The sequence below is a fragment of the Mustela lutreola genome, chromosome X (assembly GCF_030435805.1).
Source record: "Mustela lutreola isolate mMusLut2 chromosome X, mMusLut2.pri, whole genome shotgun sequence".
Lineage (NCBI taxonomy): Eukaryota > Metazoa > Chordata > Mammalia > Carnivora > Mustelidae > Mustela > Mustela lutreola.
In genome coordinates, this window is record NC_081308.1 from 27,890,860 (window position 1) to 27,918,156 (window position 27,297).

General features: G+C 34.0%; 1 protein-coding gene across 7 annotated transcripts in view; it reads right to left on the reverse strand.

Moving 5' to 3' along the window:
* DMD (dystrophin) overlaps window positions 1-27,297 on the reverse strand; it is a 2,248,143-nt gene that overhangs the window by 1,184,660 nt on the left and 1,036,186 nt on the right. For all 7 annotated transcript variants that reach the window (XM_059157899.1, XM_059157902.1, XM_059157904.1 and 4 more), the window contains exon 42: window positions 2,739-2,933. In XM_059157899.1, the coding sequence (XP_059013882.1) occupies window positions 2,739-2,933 (195 nt within the window). The remainder of the gene's footprint in view (window positions 1-2,738; window positions 2,934-27,297) is intronic.

A 27,297-nucleotide genomic window follows, 5' to 3' on the forward strand; every position in this document is an offset into this window, starting at 1 on the left:
GTACAGGGAGCCCTGAATGAGAAGGGGGTAAGGTGAGGCCCCAAGAATAATGCAGACACCAATACAACCAAAGCTTTCTGTAAAGTCAGGTACATGGAGGCATTAGTATAAATCCTTTCCACTGGGCCTCTAAAAATAAATTATTGCTGCTTTCCTGACAAGAGGTCAAATATTTATATCTCTCAGGGGCAAAGGTTTAGAAACTTAAAAAGTTCTATGTTTGTACCTCATTATTATTTTTATTGTCATAAGAATATTTAATATGATATCCACCCTCTCAACAAATTTTTATGTGTACACTACATTACTGCTACCTATAGGTGCAGCGTTGTCCAGGAGATCTCTAGAACTGATTCTTTTTGCATTTTATATCCACTTAATATCAACTCCACATTTACCCCTGCCCCTAGTACCTGGAAATCACCATTCACTCTCTTTTATGCTCAAGCTTTCATTTGGGACAGTTTAAAGCAAGATTTGATGATTTAACGTAGTAATTATATTTGAACAAGTTCTAAGACAATTGACATTTTTTCTTAAAAATAATGATTGAAACTTTCAAAAATTTAAATTCTTCCAAAACTAGTATACTATCCTTTGTGCAATGAATATTATAACTTTTTACATATAAACAAACACAATCAAATACAATGTGAATATTGGATTTAATATAAGAATAAATATTACTTACGTGTATGTCCCTCAATTACTGCTAGCTTTGCCTTAGCTAATGTATTAGCTATTTAATGCAGATTTCCATATGTAAATAGGTGTTTTCTGCTTTATTCTTGTCAAAATGATTAGGTAGCTTTCTGATTCAATAAATTTATGGAAATTGTATGTGCTGTATTAGTTTTATTATGTTCAGAAAGTAATTATTTTAACTTATTACACATCACTTGTGTTATAGTGTACTTTAAAGAAATATGTATGTTAAACCACAGCAATACCTACTACAGTTCTGTAATTTGATTCATGCAAATCTGTCAGGAATAAAATCAACCACAATTTAATTTCAAACCTTCCCAACCAGCAGCTGTACAATTTATGCACTACTTTTCTATTTTTACTACTGGATAATGACAATGATGAATGCCTTTAAGAGGAAATACATATTCATTGAAAAGACTGAGATCAAACTATCCCCTTTCAAAAGGCTCACAAAGGTAGGAAGCCCATTTGTGTGCTGTCGGAGATTTGTTGGTAGGGAGCTGGAATTATGCCCAAAACTGCATCTAATGAGGATTCAATAATCCAGTGAAATTAAACCTGCAATGATACCTTTTTATAAACTACAGTAATCAATACAATCACAATTGGCATCAGCTATAATACTCTTAAACATATCTGGAAGAACAAATGATTAGCTGAGTGTAGCAAGAGGCCCATCGTTCTGAGGGTGCCAGGTTAAGAGGTATGAGGACAAAGATATTCAATTGGCAACTTAATAAGTTTAAGGTCACTGCTCTCCTGACCCATATGTCTGGGAACATGGAATGAAATGAATATTAGCTCATTAGCAGTGATTTACATGTTGAATGACAATGATGAACTTATAAACTGTGCTGTCATGTGAAATTAGTTAATGTGAATAATGACAAGAATGTTGGCATGTCTCCTTTATCAATTGATCAGGTTTCTTTTCTTCACTGCATCCACCAGCGATCTGACTTTTATTTCAAAAAGAATAAGAAAAAGTATCATACTGAAGTGGATGGAGTAGTTCCAGGGATCCATGCCTTTTTTATTTTATTTTTGCATGCAATTTTAAAGCTTATTTCATTTAATGTAAGATAGTAAATGCAAGTCACTCAAGATATTGAAGCTCTGATTTCCAAAACAAACAGCTTTATCTATCTGGATACGTATGCAGACAAATGTGTGATATGGAATGAGCTCCCAAGAAATCATTTAGAGTATAAAATATTTTGGCTAATACGTGCTGCTGAGAGCAAACTTATCTTCTGTCTATAATCTCACACTATTTGCATTGAAAAATACTGAGCTCTGGCTATACTATTTCATTCTGAGTATAAAATGTATGATCACAAAAATTATCTTGAGACACACATTATTATGTACATTTTCTTGATGCTATATTCATCTATCTTCAGACACTTTCCTCTATAATTCAAAAACTATTGCCTCATAATATTTTGTCTTAGTGTGGGATTCAGAAACGCAGTTGGTAGTTTGAAAAACCCTGGATTTGGGTGGTAGCCTTTGCCTGGGAGTTTAAAGAAATATTTCATTGCTTTCTACTCACTCAGATTCCATGTATTCTAGTACTGATACTGGCACTAATTCAAAGTTGAATATGCATATTATAAGTAGAAAACATAAAACTAAAACTGTATGCAATAGATACCATTTAAAATCTTATCTACTCTCTTTTATGGGAGAAGAAAGGAATGTATTAATTGCGAATATATAGTTACTCCATCAAAGCATGGTTTTGGTAAGTCCTTTCTGCCCTGAATCTATGTAAAACTATTACTTTTGTCTGTTGCCTCATTTTAGAAAGTCTCCCAACATTAAATATTATAAAACACCCCTTCTGGTTTATGTTTCTCTTTCTATCCCAGATTTCTAGAACTAACCATCCTGTAAACGGTTTTAGGAATTCCATATCGAAGTAAAAATAGCTTAAGTGTGTACATTTAAGTTAATTGTTCTGATACTGCAAATGACCTAGGTGAACATCTCGTAAAAATCTAATAAAAATTCTTTGCTTTTACCTTCAGAGACTCCTCTTGTTTAAAGAGATCTTCAAAATCTTTAGCACAAAGTTCGGGAGCATTAAGAAGTTGTTCCACTTCTGATAGGGCTTGTGAGACATGAGTGATCTCAGTCAGGTAAGTAGAAGGCACATAAGAGATTTCCAAAGGCATATCTTCAGTCATCACCATCACTGACTCTTCATGGACAGTGTGCTGGTATAGACATACAAAAGAAGAATTCTTTTAGCTTCCTAATAATGAAAAGATCTCTACTGAGTTTAATAAATTCCAGTTTATAGCGGACAGAAGGCTGAAAGTGAATAAAAAGTGCATGATGATAAGTCTAGTAAAAAGGTTATTGTTCATACACCCTCTTCTCACAAAAAGTATTAGAAGCATTTAAAAAATAAGAGATATGTACACATTAGCACCGTGAGTATAAGAATGAAAGGCCAAGAGCCATGGGGTCATGAGAGGGATAGTTTTACTCTAAGAAAAGGATAATTTTTACAACTGGTTTTTAAAATGTAATTCTAAGATTCCTGGAAAATTATGTATGGGATAAAATGGTAGGAGCTCTACATAAGTGCTTTTCCTCCCAAAGAAACCTCTCCTATACTTTTTTCCCCTAAATTAGATTGAGGTACAAGAGGGACAAAGCAATTTTGGCTGGTATATACTTTTACATTCAGCACCCTTCAAATTCCAGACATCAGCTCTCCTCTTTAATGCTAGTTTCCTGTTAAGTTAAGCTGCTAATGTACTAGATAAGAAAGACTGAGGATGGAATTCACATTTTAATAAGAACTCCAGAAGGCCCTAAGGTCTAAGGAAGCACTAGCCTCTCTTATGTCCACACTTTTCCTACCTGCCATTCAAGTACTATGATTGACAGACATTTGGAGCTTAGAATCCTTTTGCATTTGGCCAATAGTGCCTCTTTCCTTACTCCTTATAAAAGCATGAAATAAATACTATTTGGCACACAAATTCAGAAAGACAGATGACCTCTGCTCTCTTCTGTCTCTACTATAAGCAACAAAATGCTTGTAATTGAAATTAGTTTTCCAGTAACTTTGTTTTGAATTGATCAACTGCCATCTGCCTGTTGATGAGGTCAAAAAGGGTTTCAGTGGCAGAGTCTCTAGAGTAGTTCTGATGATCAGCATGCTAACACAGGCATCTATTACTGCACAGGTTTTACGACAAGACCATCCTCATTTTTGCAACAATGTAATTAAATTAAGTTTAGGATCTCAGAGTAAATTCATGTAAAGATAAGTAAAATTATAAACTGCTCTATTTATACTTTCCTATTAATTTCTCAGGTCCAGGATTCCTGTACTCAGTTCTTACATAATATAAAAATAATTGTAATCTAGATGTCTCATTTACTTATGACACTGCAAATTCACATAATTACACAAATTAGCTTAAATGACATAATTACACTTTTTACAAAGTTTGATGTTGTGTATATATCTTGACTGAATATATGGTACATATTCCTTCATGATGAAAGCATGAGAATCTACATGCACTTCTAATTTTACATTTCAAATAATACTAAAATTTTGGGCTAGAGTTTTAAAAGGACAATCTTCATATTTAACCACATATTTTTAAATTCAAATTCTCAATCTCTTCATTTCAAACAAAACTTCCCACCAATTTTAAAGAAAAATAAATCAGCAGACATTTGAATGCACAATTTTCATGGACATATTAATTTCATACCAACTAGTAGAGCTAACACAAATCAAGCAAATTCACTGAGACTTCCATATATTCTACTATACTAGTGACTATTGTTTTTTAAAAATTTCTAAGTTAGTAAGTTGTTTTTCTTTGCATCAGTTTCTTCAATTCCTGGGATAAAGACAGTTCTATGTTATCTGAAACAAGAATGTTCCCATACTGTGTTTCCATAATGGTGAATTTTTCTTTCTTTTAATTATATACATTTTATACCTCTAAATTTTTTTTTAATAGAATTCTCGCCTGCCTCTAAATTTTTACAGATTAGTGGGTTTTGTTATTAGGGACAAAGTTGGGTAGAAGTAGTGGTTTATCTTTTTCAGCCATGCATATACACAACAAGTATGTATGTGTGTATTTTTGTCTAACCAAGGAGTTTATTGTTAGAATGAGACATACCTTCAAAATATTTTAAAAAACATCTGAGTTTCATTTAAAAAATCAATGTGGGTTCCAAAATCTTTTAGTGTCTGTCCTCATCATTTTCTCTTAAAAGGAAAATAATTCCAAATTCTTTACATCATCTTTCTGCTTCTTTTTTGACATGTACATTCCCTGATCTTCATTATCTACACTTGAGGTGCTCACATCTATCTTAAATTCATACTGATGACTTCCAAATATAATAGTTATGGATTATACATAGCAAAAGATTTAAATGAACAGTTAAATACAATAGAGAAAAAATACATAAAAAATAAACTCACATTTGACTTATTGCCTTGGACTTAACTTTCTGAAACAAAATTGAAAACCCAAGTTTCTAATTCTTTGGTGTTTGTGGTTAATGACATGTTGTTGTACATACCAGAATTTTACATAAAAAGGTATGACTGACACTAATGTAACATTGTGCGTTAACTATACTCAAAATTTTTTCTTTAAAAAATTAATTTATGTAAATAATAATTAATGTTAACCACACAGCTCTGAAGACTGGAGTTTTAAATCTCAACAAATAAGATTTGCCCTGGCTGTAGGGGACCTGGGTGGCTCAGTCAGTAAAGCACCCAACTCTTGATTTCTGCTCAGGTCATGGTCTCATGGGTTGTGGGATCCAGCCTCGAGTAGGACTCTATGTTCATTGTGGAGTCTGCTTGAAAGATTCTTTCCTTCTACCCTGCCTCTCATATAAGTAAATCTCAAAAAGAAAAAAAAAAAAAAAAAGAAAAAAGATTAGCACTAGCTATAGTCCTCACCTAGAACTCTAAGGAAGTAAACAGCACACTGGCTTCTCATTTGTTAAGCTTTTCACTACTTGACTAAATGTCTGGCATAAATTATTTTATTACATATTGATTCATGTCTTCTTTTCTACATAATAAGTATTCATCATCACATCAAGAGAAAACCATTTCTAACCATATTTCAACGGAAATCTCTTATAGGGGAATGGTAGTGGCATCTATTGAAATTCAGAATTTTTCAAAAAATTGTAATTTCGTATCTGGTTCTATAAACTCTTTTTGCTTTTTCTTTTCTTGAATGATGAAGCCATCACTGACCTAATTGCAATGCACTTCAAAGACGCATTAGCCATTGTATTGCATACAGGCCATGCCCTATTAACATGTATATAGCAATCATTTTCAAGACTATCATATACAGCCTTAGAGTAACTGGTACCAATTTATGAAAATAAATGGACTAACTATACCAAAACTGATTTATTCCATGCTCATACAGGGCATGAAGAAAATCTTCAGAATACTGAGAAATATTAAAACTGTTATAGCTCATGAGAATAATCAAAGAAATAGACACAGTCTATCACTTTAGAAAAGATACGAAGAAAACGTTGCAATCTTTGTTATTCTAAACTACTGATAAACTAGTAATTTTTTTCTTTTGTAAAAAAAAAGTAAATTAGAATGTCTATAATGCCTTCCAGTTACAGTTACCTATGAACACTGATTCAGATGTATTTTGTGAATTAAATTGAAAAAGGTTAGTGACCATGTATTGAAAATATTTAATGAAGACTGATATATTGGAGGACTTAGTTTCTCTTATCATCTCATCATCATAGACAGAAGAAGTTAAGTGGTGCTTATCACCTGAATAGAGAAAGCTGAGGGATAGTCCTCAGAATAATTTCAGAATAATTCTTTGACACCATTGGGAAACTATCAGCTCATTTTCTAGAAAATTCAGTCTTATGTATCTTGACTATTCTCATTTAGTATAAACTTGTAATAGATACAATACATTTTAACACAAAGAAATGTATGATAAGTTTAAAATATAAGAAACAACTAAAAATTTTAATCAACAGTCAGAAATTTAGAGATCTAGTTTACTATCTACTCTTTAAAATTCATCATTGCTTTTGACAAAGTCATGCAGTTCTATAATAAATAAACTATATCCAATGAATGATTTTCCATTTGGTTTAATAAAAATTCAGTTATTTAAAAAATCAGTATAATTGTAAGTATCATGCTCATTTTCTCCTCTTTATACATAATCCATACACTCGTATTCAGATTTTTCCTTTTCATCTGAATTGCATTAACTTTGCCTTGAATAATTATATCCTTCTGAATTCTGATGTGTACAAATCCTGTCTAACCTTTTGAAAATCAACTTGCTTTTGTTAATGTTCTTTACCACCTTATATCATTATAGAAATTCATGCATCATTAGCAAGGAAGAATTGTAGCCATACTAATTCATTTTATTTCTCTCTGTTCATATTCAGTTCTAACGATATATACACAAATGAGTATACTATCCTCATTTTTGGCAAATGAAAATCAAGAAGTGGAAGAAAGTCTCAAAGTACCTATTTTTATTAACAAATGGAAAGCTCAATTGATGCGTAAAAGAATTATGATAGGATAAAACTGTGATTCGTAAAACTTGAAGTGGAAACAGTTTCAAGATTTTGAACTATGTGCATAGGCATAGGTATCATTCATAAAGTCTTAAATAAACTTTGGTTTCTCTCAAAGTTTAGTCATCACATTCTTTTTTTTTTTTTTTAACTTACATTTCATTTCTTGAAGGGCCACCTAACTGCCCAAGATAGAGGCAATCCCATTTTGAAACAAATGGTGCATTATATCTAAGTTTTTAAAACAAAGTATTTTCCTTCATGATTTAAAGGATTTCTGTCTCCTCAATATAAGTTTCAAATGTGTTGTGGTTACTGGCCTATTTATAAGTTATGAGGTCAAAGAAACTCAAAAAGAAAAATGTACTTTATCCTATATTATTAGGATATAGTCCTTAAAATACCTATATATCTAATATAAATATGATATACAGAAGATAGGTCAACACATTCAAAGTCTAGCTCAAAAAAAAAAAAAAACTGGCATCTGGACCAAAAAAACTATAATACAGTAATGTAGCCATTTTTTTCACTCCATTAAAATTAATAAAGACAAAGATGGGCTAAATCTTTAAAAGAAAACAAGATTATCTATTAATGCTTAAAGTGCCCCATGACATGAAAATCTGTTAATGTGTATTTGATTATCTTTCCTCAAAAGGGCATTCTTCAATAGTATAGGTTATTTTAAAATAATAACACAATACCATGTAAATCCCAAATATGATTACAGGCTTTTTATGAGTTCTGATGGGTCATAAATGACAAGCAACTGAAAAAGAACTTAGGTAGCTCCCATTCCCATTCTCAAAAATATTCAGAGAAAGACAATTAAGTTTCCTCCTAGAGATCATTACAGTAAGAAACACACTTAAGCTATTTTTATTTATTTCTCCTTGGTCATTTATATAAATTACAATCTTAAAAAGGGAAATCAAAAGATCAAATTTAGCAAAAGATACTGCATTAATCCACAGACAGAAAAAAAAATCAAATAATAAAGTATACAAAAAACAAGAATATGACACAGATGGGATATGCATCGGTTTAGTCTTTCCTGTTTACAGTTTTGGATACACATATATGCCAGGGCAGTACTAACATGCTGACAGGACTCAGCGTTCCATGTGTTTAATTAAATCACTGGGTAGAAAGATTTTAAATAATCAGCCTAATGAGCCCAAATAGATTAGTTGTGATCTTACATAGAGAAAACAGCAATGAGAGAGCTTGATCTTAGGTATTCCCACCTCCTTTATGCATCATCTAGAAAACTGTTTCTGTGAAGTTATGTAAAAAGAAAAGATCAACCCTCAAATGATCATTCAGTGATTGATCAACAAACTGTATTAAGGTTATAGCTTACCTCCCTTTTGTTCAAAAATAAGGAGACATGTTAAAGAAAGCGATCAGTATAAAATAGTGCAGAAAATCATCCTATATAGTCCTATTATTTATTTTCTAAAACCAAACTACTGGTTCAGGGAAGGCTGTCAGTGAAGGGGGTATGCAGGTGAAGCATGATTTGTCATTCTCTAAGTATGTCCTACTTCTAGAAGGCCAAGTATGTGTAGTGTCCTGCGTAATGGGTCTAGCTGCTGGACTTGCTCTTTCATCTGTCCCATGGTAATTCTTCTCTTCCAAGCATCAAATTTACGTAGCTCCTCAGGGCCAAGCTAAATTGCCATCTAATTAAACTGATAAACTAAATCTTGATAATATGTTAATGGCTTATAGTGGTTTAAACTGTTAATCCTCCACAGGATAACATTTGCATTTTAATAAGGATTTTCAATAAATTAACATACATTAGTAACTTGGTAGAATTCTAGTCACTAAGTATGGCCTGTGAGAGAAGTAAAAGAAAAGGGTTTTGGTTCCCACCAACATATATGGCCCACCTTGCAAGAAATCATGAAAAAAATAACAAAATAACTTCAAAGGTAAGGTTAGATATCCAAGATGTCTTACAATGTAAAATAAATGTACTAAAGACTCACACATAATTAGCATATATTTGCTGAATAAATGAATAAAGTAAGTATCAGTTTAAAAAGGCAATTTAAAAAAAAATAGATGTTTGACTAGAATTGCTGGGATCTACAGTTGTTAAAATATCCACCTTGGAATTCTCAGACTGCAAATGGAATATTCTCTTCATTTCATAATGTAATCTTCATTGGTATAGATTTAAAAGTATTTCTGATTTAACCATGTCACATTTCTCCAATTCAGTGCACACCAGCTCATGCTGTTACACGTAAATGTCTCAGCTTTTCATTTGTCTCTGTTATTACTGTAACTCATTATATGTGAACAAAAAAAAGATGTAATTATTTGGGAAACTGTCAGACAGATACTTTTAGGAGATGTTCATTTTAGCCCCTTTCATGGAGGTCTACAATACCTGTTAGATTAGAGTGTCTGAGAAGACTATCAGTCAATAAATCTTTTTAATCCTAGCTAATTATTCCCAAACTGTTCACACAAAAATTTCAATCTATATACCTAGTATATATTTTATAATAGGAAGCTATTCTAATATATCAGCTTGTCAATACCTGATACAGGGGCTTTTCATATGTTCACATGTGAAAATGAACACACATGTACATATACACATATATTTATTTTAAATTGAAAATAAAATTAATACAAGAAAAATAGCTTTGGAATTACTTTAAATTCTACAATTATTTGTCATACTACCACATTACTTAATTTCTATTGCCCTGTGGTTCTTCTAGTTTGAGTGGATTTTATAGAATAGACTCACAATATTAATTTATACATTATACTCATCAAACATTTCATAAAACCTGGTTATCATTTATCTCCACATTATTTAATGTGGCAGTTAAGTACATATTTCTGAATATGCTTGTGCCATAATTTTTTAAATGATTTTTTCTTTTTTAAAAATGTGATAGTGCTAAGTCAGTCAGACACAGAAATATACTATATGATCTCACTTGCTGAATTTAAGAAACAAAACAAATAAGCAAAGGGAAAAGAAGGAGAGAGAAAAACCAACCAAGAAATAGACTCTTAACTACAGAGAACAAACTGATGGTAACCAGAGGGGAGGTGTGTGAAGGGATGGGAGAAAATGGGGGATGATGATATAAGAATACACTTACAATGAAAAAAAAATAAAATAAAATGGTAAGAAAAAATAAAAATAAAAATGTGATAATGAATATACCCATAACTGCATTGTCCAATATGGTAATCCTTAGCTACACGGGACTATATTTAAATTTATTTTTTTAAGATTTTATTTTAATTCCAGTTAGTGAATGTACAGTATAATAGTAGTTTCAGGTATAATGAAATTTGGACTTGCATCAGACCTCATACAGGCCACAATGGAACCTAGGACAACGTTGAAGTTAGAAAGCAATGAAAACTGGAAGATAGTGTCTGTAGCCTACAGAGACTATTAAAAGAAAAAGAGAGATTCAAGAACAATTTTACCACCCAAAGAATCTAACCTCACAATTGAAAGAAAAAAGATCATTTTAAAAACACAAGTATTAAAAGGCTATACACCCTTATAGACTTTTTAGAAGGAAATTTCTCAAGTACTGCAACCAAATGAAAAATAAAATATAACAAAGATTTCTTTCTTCTTTTCTATTTTATATAGAGAGAGCACACACACATGTGCACAGGGCAGGAGGACAGACAGAGGGAGAGAGAAAATCTTAAGCAGGCTCCATGCTCACTAAGGAGCCCAATGACTTGGGGGTCAATTTCATGTTCCTGAGCTGAAATCAATAGTTGGAGGCTTAACTGACTGAGTCACCCAGTCACCCTATAACAAGGATTTCTAAACAGGGATAAATAAAGAGTACAAAGAAACAGTGATGACCAATAAGCTCTGTGGGTTTTTCATTAAGTTTAATAGAATAACAATAGTTTGAGTATGATTTGAGTAGTAACATGACTTAAATTACTGATTTTTAAAGGTTTTATCTTGACTTGAATGAGGTGTTGCTGAGGAAATCATACTGGTGGGGAGAGCAATGGTCATACTTCCTTTTGGTACAAAACTACACAAAGAGTATGGTTAAAGATTGTTGAAAATAAGAACCTAAGCACTACTAAAGAGAAAATGCAGAGTGTAACTTAAAAATTACCTGCACTAAGGGGAGGGATGCAGTAGAGTATAAGAAAGATAATGAATTACAGAATTACAGATACAGGATAAGAGGAAATTAAATTATGCCATATGATAGAAGAAATTTAAACAATTATACTTATAAGAATTATTTTAACTATAATGTATTTGGTTAAATTTCCTTATTCAAAGATCAGTGTCAGACTGGATTAAAGTACACAAACTATACATAACATATACACATATATAATCTGCTTATAAGAAACACATGAAAAAACAATGTCACAATAGTGTATAATATAGTAATAGGTGATGTTGCATCAGGAAAATAATTTGTGAAAAGTTGAAATCAAATAATACCAAATGAAGTATAGTTCCAGGACAAATGGGTTCAAGAGAGCTACTGTAGTGATAAAAGTCACAATTTTTACCAAAAAAAGTTATAGTCATTGTTATGTCTCAACATTTGGTTGCATCCTACATGAGATAAAAATTACTAGAAATAAAAAGAGAATGTGATAAAATCACAGCTATAATTGATAGCTTCTATATACCTCTTCCAAAATTTGTTGGATCAAGCAGACCAAGCAAAAACAAAACCAAGAATAGAGATTTTTTTTTTAAACCAACAAGCTAACCTTAATCTACATTTTGTACACAATGAAAATGCACGTTCTTCTTTTATATTATAGGGACATTAAAAAGATCATATACCCACAAAAAATTCAAAAAAAAGGATAAAAAGAGATTTCAAGTCATCTTTTCTTATCATAAGCTAATAATCTAGAAATGTAGAAAAATAACGGAATAAACTTTGATACTTCTAAAGCTGTTAAAAAGGATGCATCAGGTCTATACACATTGCCTGGAAAAATGTCCTTGATAGATTGTTCTACTTAAAAACCATACAAAGAATGAGGCAAAATTTTTAAAAATGGAAAAGCATATTCATATATATAATACTTATGGTTAAGCAGCATAGAATATAATATGAAAAGATAATACTAAACTGCAAACATTTTTTCCAGAAGGAGTAGAATTGGCAAAAGGAATAAAGGGAGAGTACTACTGTTTTCTAAATATACTTCATATTGATTCAACCGTTAGACTATTATTGTATTACATTTAAAATAATCATAGAGGGGAGGAGTCAAGATGGTGGAGAAGTAGCAGGCTGAGACTACTTCAGCTAGCAGGAGATCAGCTAGATAGCTTATCTAAAGCTGCAAACACCTGCAAATCCATAGGCAGATCGGCAGATCGGAGAGAAGAAGAACAGCAATTCTAGAAACAGAAAAACAACCATTTCTGAAAGGTAGGGCTGGAAGAGAAGTGAATCCAAAGCAACAGGAAGATAGACCCTGGGGGGAGGGGCCGGCTCCTGGCAAGCGGCGGAGCAACGGAGCACATAATCAGGGCTTTTAAAAGTCTGTTCCACTGAGGGACATCGCTCCAGAGGCTAAACCGGGGTGAAGCCCACGTGGGGTCAGCATGGCCTCAGGTCCCGCAGGGTCACAGAAGGTTCGGGGGTGTCTGAGTGTCCCAGAGCTTGCGGGTATTAAAACAGGGAAGCTGGCTACAGAGACAGAGCCAAGGAGTGAGCTCCCAGCTCAGGTTTACCTTGAACCGGACACAGGCTCAGTGAGCTCAGAGCGCAGCCGGATGTCAGGCAGACGGGAGTTACTGGGCGCTGTTCTCTGAGGGCGCACTGAGGAGTGGGGCTCCGGGATCTCCGCTCCTCCGGGCCAGAGACCGAGAGGCCGCCATTTTCACTCCCATCCACCAGAACTCTACGGAAAGCACTCAGGGAACAAAAGCTCCTGAAAGCAAATCAGAGCGGGTTACTCAACCTGGCCCCTGGTAAGGGCAGTGCAATTCCACCTGGGGCAAAGACACTTGAGAATCACTACAACAGGCCCCTCCCCCAGAAGATCAACAAGAAATCCAGCCAAGACCAAGTTCACCTACCAAGGAGTGCGGTTTCAATACCAAGGAAAGCAGCAGAATTCCAGAGGAGGAGAAAGCAAAGCACGGAACTCATGGCTTTCTCCTGTGATTCTTTAGTCTTGCAGTTAATTTAATTTTTTTTTCATTTTTTTTTCTCTTCTTCTGCTAAATTTTTTTTTAACTTTTAACCTTTTCTTTTTTAACGTTTTTAAACTAGTTTATCTAATACATATATATATATATTTATACGTTTCTTTATTTGTTTTCTTTTTTAAATTGTTTTTTCTTTTCATTTTTTTTCTTTGTTTCTGAACCTCTTTTTATCCTCTTTCTTTCCTCTCACGATTTGGGATCTCTTCTGACATGGTTAAAGCATATTTTCCTGGGGTTGTTGCCACCATTTTAGTATTTTACTTGCTCCTTCATATACTCTTATATAGACAAAAAAGGCATGGAAGATATTAGAGAAACCCTCTCGAGAGATATAAAAGCCCTTTCTGGAGAAATAAAAGAACTAAAAACTAACCAAGTTGAAATTTAAAAAAGCTATTAATGAGGTGCAATCAAAAATGGAGGCTCTCACTGCTAGGATAAATGAGGCAGAAGAAAGAATTAGCAATATAGAAGACCAAATGACAGAGAATAAAGAAGCTGAGCAAAAGAGGGACAAATAGCTACTGGACCACGAGGGGAGAATTCAAAAGATAAGTGACACCATAAGTCGAAACAACATTAGAATAATTGGGATTCCAGAAGAAGAAGAAAGAGAGAGGGGAGCAGAAGATATACTGGAGAGAATTATTGGGGAGAATATCCCCAATATGGCAAAGGGAACGAGCATCAAATTTCAGGAGGTTCAAGAACGCCCCTCAAAATCAATAAGAATAGGCCCACACCCCGTCACCTAATAGTAAAATTTACAAGTCTTAGTGACAAAGAGAAAATCCTGAAAGCAGCCCAGGAAAAGAAGTCTGTAACATACAATGGTAAAAATATTAGATTGGCAGCGGACTTATCCACAGAGACCTGGCAGGCCAGAAAGAGCTGGCATGATATTTTCAGAGCACTAAATGAGAAAAACATGCAGCCAAGAATACTATATCCAGCTAGACTATCATTGAAAATAGAAGGAGAGATTAAAAGCTTCCAGAACAAACAAAAACTGAAAGAATTTGCAAACACCAAAGCAGCTCTACAGGAAATATTGAAAGTCCTCTAAGCAAAGAGAGAGCCTACAAGTGGTAGATCAGAAAGGAACAGAGACAATACACAGTAACAGTCACCTTATAGGCAATACAATGGCACTAAATTCATATCTCTCAATAGTTACTCCAAATGTTAATGGACTAAATGCCCCAATCAAAAGACAGAGGGTATCAGAATGGATAAAAAAACAAAACCCATCTATATGTTGCCAACAACTCCAGATTTAAACTGAGGGGGTGGAAAAGAATTTACCATGCTAATGGACATCAAAAGAAAGCAGGAGTGGCAATCCTTATATCAGATCAATTAGATTTTAAGTCAAATACTATAATATGAGATGAGGAAGGTCACTATATCATACTCAAACGGTATGTCCAACAAGATCTAACAATTTTAAATATCTATACTCCCAACGTGGGAGCAGCCAACTATATAAACCAATTAATAACAAAATCAAAGAAACACATCAACAGCAATAGAATAATAGTAGGGAACTTTAACACTCCCCTTACTGAAATGGACAGATCATCCAAGCAAAAGATCAACAAGTAAATAAAGGCCTTAAATGACACACTGGACCAGATGGACATCACAGATATATTCAGAACATTTCATCCCAATGCAACAGAATACACGTTCTTCTCTAGTGCACATGGAACATTCTCCAGAATACATCACATCCTCGGACCTAAATCAGGACTCAACCGGTATCAAAAGATTGGGATCATTCCCTGCATATTTTCAGACCACAATTCTCTGAAGCTAGAATTCAACTACAAGAGGAAGTTTGGAAAGAATCCAAATACATGGAGACTAAACAGCATCCTTCTAAAGAATGAATGGGTCAACCAGGAAATTAAAGAAGAATTGAAAAAAATCATGGAAACAAATGATAATGAAAACACAATGGTTCAAAATCTGTGGGACACAACAAAGGCAGTCCTGAGAGGAAAATATATAGCAGTATAAGCCTTTCTCAAGAAACAAGAAAGGTCTCAGGTACACAACCTAACCCTACACCAAAGGAGCTGGAGAAAGAACAAGAAAGAAACCCTAAATCCAGCAGGAGAAGAGAAATCATAAAGTCAGAGCAGAAATCAATGAAATAGAAACCAAAAAAAAAAAAAAAAATAGAACAAATCAGCAAAACTAGTAGCTAGTTCTTTGAAAGAATTAATAAGATTGATAAACCCCTGGCTAGACTTATCAAAAAGAAAAGAGAAAGGACCCAGATAAATAAAATCATGAATGAAAGAGGAGAGATCACAACTAACACCAAAGAAATACAATTATAAGAACATACTATGAGCAACTCTACGCCAACAAATTTGACAATCTGGAGGAAATGGATGCATTCCTAGAAACATATAAACTACCACAACTGAACCAGGAAGAAATAGAAAGCCTGAACAGACAAAACCAAAACAGCCCAGGGCCAGACGGTTTCCTGGGGGAATTCTACCAAACATTTAAAGAAGAACTAATTCCTATTCTCCTGAAACTGTTCCAAAAATAGAAATGGAAGGAAAACTTCCAAACTCATTTTATGAGGCCAGCATCACCTTGTTCCCCAAACCAGACAAGGATCCCAACAAAAAAGAGAGCTATAGACCAATATCCTTGATGAACACAGATGCGAAAATTCTCACCAAAATACTAGCCAATAGGATTCAACAATACATTAAAAGGATTATTCACCATGACCAAGTGGGATTTATTCCAGGGCTGCAAGTTTGGTTCAACATCTGCAAATCAATCAATGTGATACAACACATCAATAAAAGAAAGAACAAGAACCATATGATACTCTTAATAGATGCTGAAAAATCATTTGACAAAGTACAGCATCCCTTCCTGATCAAAACTCTTCAAGTGTAGGAATAGAGGGCACATACCTCAATATTATCAAAGCCATTTATGAAAAACCCACCACAAATATCATTCTCAATGGAGAAAAACTGAAAGCTTTTCCGCTAAGGTCAGGAACATGGCAGGGATGTCCATTATCACCACTGCTATTCAACATCGTACTAGAGGTCCTAGCCTCAGCAATCAGACAACAAAAGGAAATTAAAGGCATCCAAATCGGCAAAGAAGAAGTCAAATTATCACTCTTCGCAGATGATATGATACTATATGTGGAAAACCCAAAAGACTCCACTCCAAAACTGCTAGAACTTATACAGGAATTCAGTAAAGTGTCAGGATATAAAATCAATGCACAGAAATCAGTTGCATTTCTCTACACCAACAACAAAACAGAAGAAAGAGAGATTAAGGAGTCAATCCAATTTACAATTGCACCCAAAACCATAAGATACCTAGGAATAAACCTAACCAAAGAGGCACAGAATCTATACTCAGAAAACTATAAAGTACTCATGAAAGAAATTGAGGAAGACACAAAGAAATGGAAAAATGTTCCATGCTCCTGGATTGGAAGAATAAATATTGTGAAAATGTCTATGTTACCTAAAGCAATCTACACATTTAATGCAATTCCTATCAACGTACCATCCATCTTTTTCAAAGAAATGGGACAAATAATTCTAAAATTTATATGGAACCAGAAAAGACCTCTAATAGCCAAAGGAATATTGAAAAAGAAAGCCAATGTTGGTGGCATCACAATTCCAGACTTCAAGCTCTATTACAAAGCTGTCATCATCAAGACAGCATGGTACTGGCACAAAAACAGACACATAGATCATTGGAACAGAATAGAGAGCCCAGAAATAGACCCTCAACTCTATGGTCAACTAATCTTCGACAAAGCAGGAAAGAATGTCCAATGGAAAAAAGACAGCCTCTTCAATAAATGGTGTTGGGAAAATTGGACAGCCACATGCAGAAAAATGAAATTGGACCATTTCCTTACACCACACACAAAAATAGACTCAAAATGGATGAAGGACCTCAATGTGAGAAAGGAATCCATCAAAATCCATGAGGAGAACACAGGCCGCAACCTCTTCCACCTCAGCTGCAGCAACATCTTCCTAGGAACATCGCCAAAGGCAAGGGAAGCAAGGGCAAAAATGAACTACTGGGACTTCATCAAGATCAAAAGCTTTTGCACAGCAAAGGAAACAGTCAACAAAACCAAAGGACAACTGACAGAATGGGAGAAGATATTTGCAAACGACATATCAGATAAAGGACTAGTGTCCAGAATCTATAAAGAACTTAGCAAACTCGACACCCAAAGAACAAATAATCCAATCAAGAAATGGGCAGAGGACATGAACAGACATTTCTGCAAAGAAGACATCCAGATGGCCAACAGACACATGAAAAAGTGCTCCATATCTCTCGGCGTCAGGGAAATACAAATCAAAACCACAATGAGATATCACCTCACACCAGTCAGAATGGCTAAAATCAACAAGTCAGGAAATGACAGATGCTGGCGAGGATGCGGAGAAAGGGGAACCCTCCTACACTGTTGGTGGGAATGCAAGCTGGTGCAACCACTCTGGAAAACACCATGGAAGTTCCTCAAAATGTTGAAAATAGAACTGCCCTATGACCCAGCAATTGCACTATTGGGTATTTACCCTAAAGATACAAACGTAGTGATCCAACGGGGCACGTGCACCCGAATGTTTATAGCAGCAATGTCCACAATAGCCAAACTATGGAAAGAACCTAGATGTCCATCAATAGATGAATGGATCAAGAAGATGTGGTATATATACACAATGGAATACTATGCAGCCATCCATAGAAATGAAATCTTGCCTTTTGCGACAACATGGATGGAACTAGAGCGTATCATGCTTAGCGAAATAAGACAAGCGGAGAAAGACAACTATCATATGATCTCCCTAATATGAGGAAGTGGTGATGCAACATGGGGGCTTAAGTGGTAGGAGAAGAATCAATGAAACAAGATGGGATTGGGAGGGAGACAAACCATAAGTGACTCTTAATCTCACAAAACAAACTGACGGTTGTTGGGGGGAGGGGGGGTTAGGAGAAGGGGGTGGGGTTATGGACATTGGGGAGGGTATGTGCTTTGGTGAGTGCTGTGAAGTGTGTAAACCTGGCGATCCACAGACCTGTATTCCTGAGGATAAAAATATATTATATGTTTATAAAAAATTAAAAATTAAAAATTAAAAAAATAAATTAAAAAATAAAGTAAAATAAAATAAAAATAAAAAAATAAAAATAAAATAATAGAAGCAAAAAGACAGAGTTTGCAATGGTGAATAAAAACTTTATATAATCTATTTATGAGTAGTCATGGCTTCATACAATTGGCTTTACCAAAACAGGCTGTTTTCACTCAACCAAAGTTGTATGAAAACATATACTTTTCAAAAAAATTTTTAATTCCAGTAGGAAAACATATACTATTAATTGGCTCTTAGGGAATCATAGACCAAAACAAATGCTTACAAAAGCAAGATGAATGTATATTGGAAGAATGCTACATTATCACTGAAAACAGCCCTGATGGCCTTCACTTGTGCATCTACATGACTGAAGAGTCCTGGCAGTCAAAGGCACTGATTTTGCACATGAAGGAAAGAGAATTATTTTTAGGTATTTAAGGTTCCTGAAGATGAGTAAGGAACCTTAAGAAAACTGTTCTCCTATTTAAAGGCATCCACTGTCACATCTACTTTGACTGCTCTGAATAGTTCAATTTTATTTATTTATTTATTTATTGATGTATTTATTTAGAGAGGAAGAGAGTGCAAGCAGGACATGGGGAAGGGCAGAGGGAGAGAGACAGAGAGAATCGTGTCTTAAATGGCTTAGTGCAGAGCCCCACAAAGAGGTGATCAAGACCCTAGTGGAGTCCAATGCCCAACTGAGTCAACAACCCAGGGGCCCCTAAAAGTTCAATTTTAAACAAAGAATTACAATTAAAATAACCAGCAAAAAATATACCCTAACCAAACAGGTAGTTAGCTAAGTTTAAAACAATGACTAAAATGGCAGATTTTTGTTGTAGTTTTGAAATGACTTCTTTGATGGTTCTCCTGCATTCTAAATTGCTTTTGTAAAACTCAAGCTTTCTAATTTCTTTGGTCCAACATATGAGATTATCTTCATTGAAATGACCTTAATTTGAAGAGGTACTAATAAACTTGAGGTATAATAATATTTTAAAAATTACATGGTATTATCCCAAATACCATGAGTTTGATAATTACCCCACATTCTATTCTCTTTTCATATATCCACAGTTTTTTTTATATGCCTGTAATAAAAAGTAGGGAGTTATAAAACAGAACTTTTGGAACTAAACTTGGAACTTAGGAGAGAAAACTATAAAAATGACAATCTTGATGAGTTTAGCAGGCATTTTTATCAAAGGCAAAGTGTATATTTTATGAAATAAACTTTTATATGCAAACATAAGTATACACACAGGAATTTATATGTATTTAAATATATATAGTTATATATATATATGCACACACACATGGCATAGATAGATGATAGATATTCAGGTAGTTAGATATTTAGATAAATTAATCAGCTAGCAGGAGTGTTTTGTGATTTAGGAAGCTAATATGCCATATGCCATTATGTGCTACACACTTTTATATTTAGTAGATGAAAGATTAATGATTTTTTAACCTAATTTTATTGAGGAAATAATTAACTGTTAAAATAATTCAATTATCCATGTTAAGTATAAACCAAATCAAATAAATAATAATAAACACACATAATCTCTTCCTCTGCCTCTTTGTGTCATGCTGTGCTAAAGAGTTTCTCAGGGCCACGCATTCATATAATCTTACATGCGGGTCCTTTTTGGCTCACATCAAGGCTGCAGCTATTATTTCATATTTCTGTCCTTCGCCTTTGCCTTTTGGCCTCTACTGGGAGCAGAACAACAAGGTAATTACATTTATTAGAATTACCTCTATAATCAGAGTGAAATTAAAAAAAAACTTCATAAAAAGGATCTGTATTTTCCTCTCATAAAGAAATTAAGTAAGCTTTGGACTTCATGATCTTTACCAAAACAATTTAGGAAATCCAGAGGCCTTTTGTTCTATTCCTTTTCTGATTCTTGTCTGTGTTCCAGATAATTCATAATGATGTCCATCTGACCTGTGAATGAATGAGTTGTTGTGTGTGTACAAAACTATTATGTTTAATGTTATTTTCTAAAATAATATACTTTTCCAAGTTACAAATAACTTTGTAAAATATGATAGTCACTGAACAAAACCATTTTCTTTTCACCAAAGATTATGCTCAATTCTTTCAGAGGGTTTTGTGAGTCTAATGACACCTTGGGCTTAATGTGCTCCACTTTACAATCAAGATAGTTTCTCCTGAAATAGCTTGTTCTCTGTCAATGTTCCAGAAAATAATTATCATTGTATTTGTTTCCCATTCTACCCCAAGGCAAGAATTCCAATATAAAACTGAACTGTTCTGCCTAGCACATTTCCAAGCTTTAACTCCAAGAAACCAACCCATATTCACATGAACACTTTTAAATTCATTTTATATCATATATTTTTAAAAAGATAATTATCAAAGGCCTTAACATAACTTCCATTTCTTAGAAGTCTTTGTAAAAGCAACTGCAAAACAAAGCTGTTTGCTGACTTAAAAATGTGATACTAATTTTTTACTCCTCAAAACTTTTCATAATGTCAATTTAATCTGCTTACTTTTTTGTATACAGATGGTTTAAAGTATAAAAATTAACTAAGAAGGTGACTGTAAAAGCACTGTGTAAATCAGAAAGTTCTGTATGGTTATTTGAAATGAAGACTATAAGAAAACATGCTTATTGATGTAAATGCACTACATTTTTCCACTTTGGAATCTTCCTGTCTTCAGTTCTCAACTTTGATAAAGCACAAGAAAGGTAACACTTTAAGTTAAAGCAACTAACTTATTTTATTTTTTGGATTCCAAATAGCACTACTAAATGATGCTATTATGGAGTCTGTGCCTCTGAAATGAATACAAGAAGAATTTAAATCCAGAGGATAAAAATATTTACAAATGAGCCAATGCCATCCTGGTACATTTATTTTATGTAAGTATATATATTGGTCATATAGGAGGCAGGTGTTGTGATACCCTAAATACGACCGTTTTACATATTTGTTCTTGTATTTGCTTCTCAGGAACTACAAAAGAAATTTCAGAAACTTATTCCAGGGGATAACACATGCTGAATCAGTATTTATTGCCCAGAAGGGCATAAAAATGAAAGGTAATCATGAGTTTCCTTTCCTCATTCTCAAAATTTCAAGCAACCAACACAGGCATTTGGCAGAAGTGGTGCCCCTTCGTGTGAACAAGTTCCTCCAAATGGAAGGTTCCTAGACTTTGTGTTTCATAAGTCAATAAAATGCTACCCCAATGTCAGGAAACCTCACAATTTCTGGGTTTTATTATTGTTTTTAAAGATTTTATTTATTTATTTGACAGAGAGAGATCACAAGCAGGCAGAGAGGCAGGCAGAGAGAGAGAGGAGGAAGCAGGCTCCCCGCCGAGCAGAGAGCCCGATGCAGGACTTGATCCCAGGACCCTGAGATCACAACCCGAGCTGAAGGCAGCGGCTTAACCCATTGAGCCACCCAGGCACCCTGGGTTTTATTATTTTTAGTAAAGGACACTGTCGTGAAATAATAATAAAAGAGAAAGAAAAAAAGTAAAGATGGAAGAAAGGCTATTTTAATGTTTCTCCCCCTCACCCCCCAACTATCAACTGTAGAAAGCCATACTTCTTGAAGAAAGGACAATTCTTGTATAAATTTAGCTCTTTGAAAAGCTTAACATATTTACTCTTATTTTTTCCCCTTTCCTAAGGACCAGTGAAAATTTTCAGACACTGGTACACTGGCACTGGGGCATCAATGTTGTAAGAATGCAAAACAAATAACTGAACTGTAGGGAATTCCACAAGAAGATCCATTCTTCCATTTATTCGACACATTTTTATTGAACACCTATGTAGTGGCAGAATCTAAATATAAGAAAAATATTAGTTAAAAAGACAGAGCGCCTGGGTGGCTCAGTGGGTTAAGCTGCTGCCTTCGGCTCAGGTCATGATCTCAGAGTCCTGGGATTGAGACCTGCATCGGGCTCTCTGCTCAGCAGGGAGCCTGCTTCCCTCTCTCTCTGCCTGCCACTCTGTCTACTTGTGATCTCTCTCTGTCAAATAAATAAATAAAATCTTAAAAAAAAAAAAAGACAATTCCCTGCCCTTATGGAGCTCACAATTCCAATGGTAGAAGACAAATTATAAATAAGTAAACAAATAAACATAATGTTTTCAGATCATGGTAAGTGTTATAAGGAAAATAATCTGGCATGATGGAGGAGGTGAAGGGAATGTTGTCAACTCTATCAGACAGGATGTTGAAGGATGTATTTGTTCTACGTCCTGCCAGATGAGCAGACACTAGCAGGCAAAGATCCAGAAAGTACCAAGAAAAGGAGACCACAACTGCAAAGACTATGATATGGAGGATATTTTTGCAAGTCTAAAGGAGAGGAAGCCATTGTGGCAGCACATTAAAGAAGCTGTTTTTCATTACAGAAGCTAATATATGAAAGAGTCTAGTTCTCTCAAAATAGTTTCCCATGTAGGAAATAGTCAAGTGTACCTATCGATGAGGTAAGAAACTAGAGCGTTCATGATGTTATTCTATTATTTCATGTATATCTGTAATTGGCTAAGTACAAATCATAGTACAGAATCTAAACTTTGTAGACACCCAAAAGTAGTTATAAATATTATTACTGTATTTGTTAAACAATACAGTTATTTATATTTTGCCATCCAGACATTCATAACTATTATGGATAACTATTTGCATAGTTCTCCTGCAAACCCCCCCAGTTGCCTTATCTTAGAAATAAACCCCTAATCATTTTTATTTAACTAAATGGCTAAGAATGCCTCTAAGTTATGAATTGATCTAAACATGGTAAATTTGTACATATATGGACTCTTAGCTTTCATTTTATCCATTTATGTTTTGTCCATGGACTACTCACCACTAAATATAGCTTTCCTCTGCTTTATAGGTATTAAAACAGCCATTTAATTTTTTAAAATCACTCTCGTTTAAAGCATATGGTGTTAAATCTGAGAATACAATCTACTTGGACTTTCAACTGGCCTTTTAGTAGACAGCTGTCTATTACTTATTGAGTACTACACTTAGAAGATTAAATAAATAAAAGAGTAAAATTATGAAAATTTTTAAAGAAAATTATGTTCCATAAGGAAGTATCTGAATAAATGCATTTCTATTATTTATACAAAACTACAATTCAAATACCTTTTAAGATTTCAAAAGCCACTGGTTCATGAAAGAGGGCAGAAAAAATACCAGGTAACTTAGCAAACTTGAAGACATGGTAACAGTTTATTTCATGAAAATCAAACTTAGGGAAGCAATACATTTGAATTAATTTTATTCATCTGTTCTAAGAATATGTTCCATACAATGAGAGTCTTAAGTAATCACTGAAGAATCAGAATGATTCACAGATGGTGTAAGTGATTTAATTATTTTTAACCAGTTGTTTCGGGCATGCTCAGAAGGATATTGCCAACTCCACTGCAGAAGCCATCTGAGCTCCCTTCCAGCTGGTGTTCCATATTTTGAAAGCAAATTTAGATTGCAGAAAATTACACTTTTTATTGTTATGTTGCAAATGGAGGTCAAATTGCTATGTATAAATTCTTGTACTTTTCCCCCCTTCATTGTATGAGATATATTTATCAAATATCACATCTTTTGTATGATTGCCATGGATTTGCCATTGTTATTTTATATTTTGTGTTGTCTGCCACATAGGAGGCAACAGATAAATGTTTATTAAATGAATGAAATGCCAATTCAATGTATCCAAAATAAAATTTGAGTTTCTATAAAGACTCCCAGTAAGCATATGGAATTCTGATTTTGCTGCACCCTTATAATTATTAGGAGATTCTCATTAAAAGCAAATAAAAAAGGAAAGAAACTTATATAACAAAACCACCCCCCCTCCACCAAAGAGACAATATCAACAAATCTCTGTTACTTTAATAATTAAAACTATACCCTGATGCTGGAATCTTTATCCTTAATTTTATGAGAAGTCAGGCCAAGTTGCTTGACAAATTTTCATCCGTTTAGGTTGTTTTTTGGGATTAGAGATACTCTTTGTAAAAATCTAGTGTTTTATACTTCTAGGATGCAAGATAACTCTCAACACAATAAATGATTTTCAAAATAATTTTCCATTAGACCCAGAAAAGATGAATTTTGCTTAGTGCCCTTATTCATAATGAGAAGTAGTAAACAGTTAAAAAATAGTTCTATCAAAAGTAATCATTTTTCAAATATTGTCATTCCAAGGAAGAGAATATTTATTTTAGTGAAACAAGTTACTCTGATGCCAAAAATAAGTTATATTTACTCTAAATTTACTGATAAAAATACATGTGAAGTGTGTAAACCTGGTGATTCACAGACCTGTACCCCTGGGGATAAAAATATATGTTTATAAAAAATAAAAAATTATAAAAAAATGTACATGTCAATAATGCATCAGATTCAATTTTGCTATACCTAATATTTATGAAAAATACATTAATATGTTTAACATCAATGGTATTTCCTTAAGATTTTGATAAATTTCCTCCTGATAGCAAAATATGATATAGTACATTACTATAAGAAAGGCAACTTTATTCATATATTTGACACCAAAATGACTGGAATCACTCATTATAGCTTTAATTCAAAAGGTGGACACAAAAAATTATGTACCTAATATTACCATAACCTAACTATACAATGACTGTGTATATTAATATAAATAGGGAATCTGGTTTTAAAAATTTATATTACTATTTTTAACTCATTGTGCTATTTAAACCCAGTCATTTGAGGTAATATTCCTGAGGTTACATGTTGTCTGAAACTCATTTATAAAGTGGTGAACTTATTTAAACTTACAAGAATATTAAAATGCAACTGACACCTTTTCTACAGTAAGGGCTTTGGATTGGAAAGATTCAGAAAAACCAAAGTCCTGTGTTAACGTAGTTGCTTACTATCTTTGGCCAATTCAATTAATGTTCTTAAGCCCCAGTATCCAGTTTGGATTATTCATTTTATTTCAATCATTTATCTATTTATTTTTTCTCTCTGGACTTTAAAAATTTTATACTCCCTTTTATTGGGTTAGTGGTTACTCCAAAGCTATTATCATGCCCAAAACTTTTTATATGGTCTCTTTCTGAGCATTAAGAGGATCTTAGAGTCATTTTATTCATCATTCATTCAACAAATGTATCCTGTATGACTTGCTAATCATTGCTTTTGGTTGTGAGGACACAGCAGTGAGGAAAAAAAAAAAGAAAAAATTCCTGCATTTTTGGAACTTTCACTCTACAGAGAGAGATAGATATTAAGATGAAGAATGGAAATATTTCTAACTTTCCTGGTAGTGCTTTTTATGCAGAAAAATAAGTGGGGAAAGGGTCAGGCAAGTGTGTGTGTTTCACTCAGAACACTTTCAAGACAAGACCTGAATGCAGAGATGGAGGGGGCTGTGCAGATGTCTAAGGGAACAGTATTCCAGGTGTAAGGAACACAATGCAAAGGGAGCATGCCAGATATGTTCCAGGAAGAGTGAAAAGGCCAATGGAGGTGGAGCAGAGTGAACAAGATATAAAGTATTAAGAGATAAGGCCTGAGTGATAATAAGAATTCAGGTCATATCTCCCTTGAAATTAATGTAAGGATTTTGGATTTCACTTGAAAATAGATGGGAATTCACTGAGGCATTTGGAATAGTTAAAGACACACCTGATTTATATTTTCAAGTGATGTGCAAGTCTATTGTGTTGAAAATAACTAAAGGGAAACAAAGATTTTTAGCTGAAACTGAAACAGTAGTGTTGCCACTATAGTCCAGGGGAGAAGAGTGGTCCGGCTAAAAAAATATGTAGTGGTCATGAGGTTGTACCTGACATCAAGGTTACCAGACTAGACGAAAAGAGTATGGAGTATAAATAGAAAGGGTAAACTGTCAGGATGCCTGAGTGGCTCAGTCAGTTAACCATCTGCCTTTGATTCAGGTCATAATTTCAGGGTCCTGGGATTGAGCCCTGCCTAGGGCTCCTGGCTCAGTAGGGGATCTGCTCCTCCCTCTCCCTCTGCCCCTCTCCCTGCTTGTGTGCTCTCTTTCTCTCTCTCCCAAATAAATAAAATCTTCTTTTAAAAAAGGGAAAATGTCCAAGGATTGAGCACTGAGACATTTCAACAGTAAAGAAAGAGGTAATAGCACCATGAGATGCTGACAAAGAATAGCCAGAAAAGTAGGAGGTAAACAAAGTGAAGAACTCAAAACTCCCACTCAAGTGGACACACTCAAGTGTGTCCACTTTGTTTTTTTTAATAAATAAATCAGACACTTTTATACTTAGTAAATGTTTGTTTAGATTTCTCCATTGTTAAGCATTTTCTTTGCCCATCATTCTTCTTTACATCTCAAATGTTCCATCTGGGGTCATTTTCCTTCTGGTTAGAAACCAGCCATGAGATGCAAACATGCCATGAAATATTATGTGGGCTTTAAAAATGTTTATGGAACTTATTTTTATGAACAAAGAAAAGGATGATATAATGTTTAGTAAAAGTTTAGGATATAAAATTATTTTAACACAACATGAAGGTATATGGATGGATAACTGAATAACT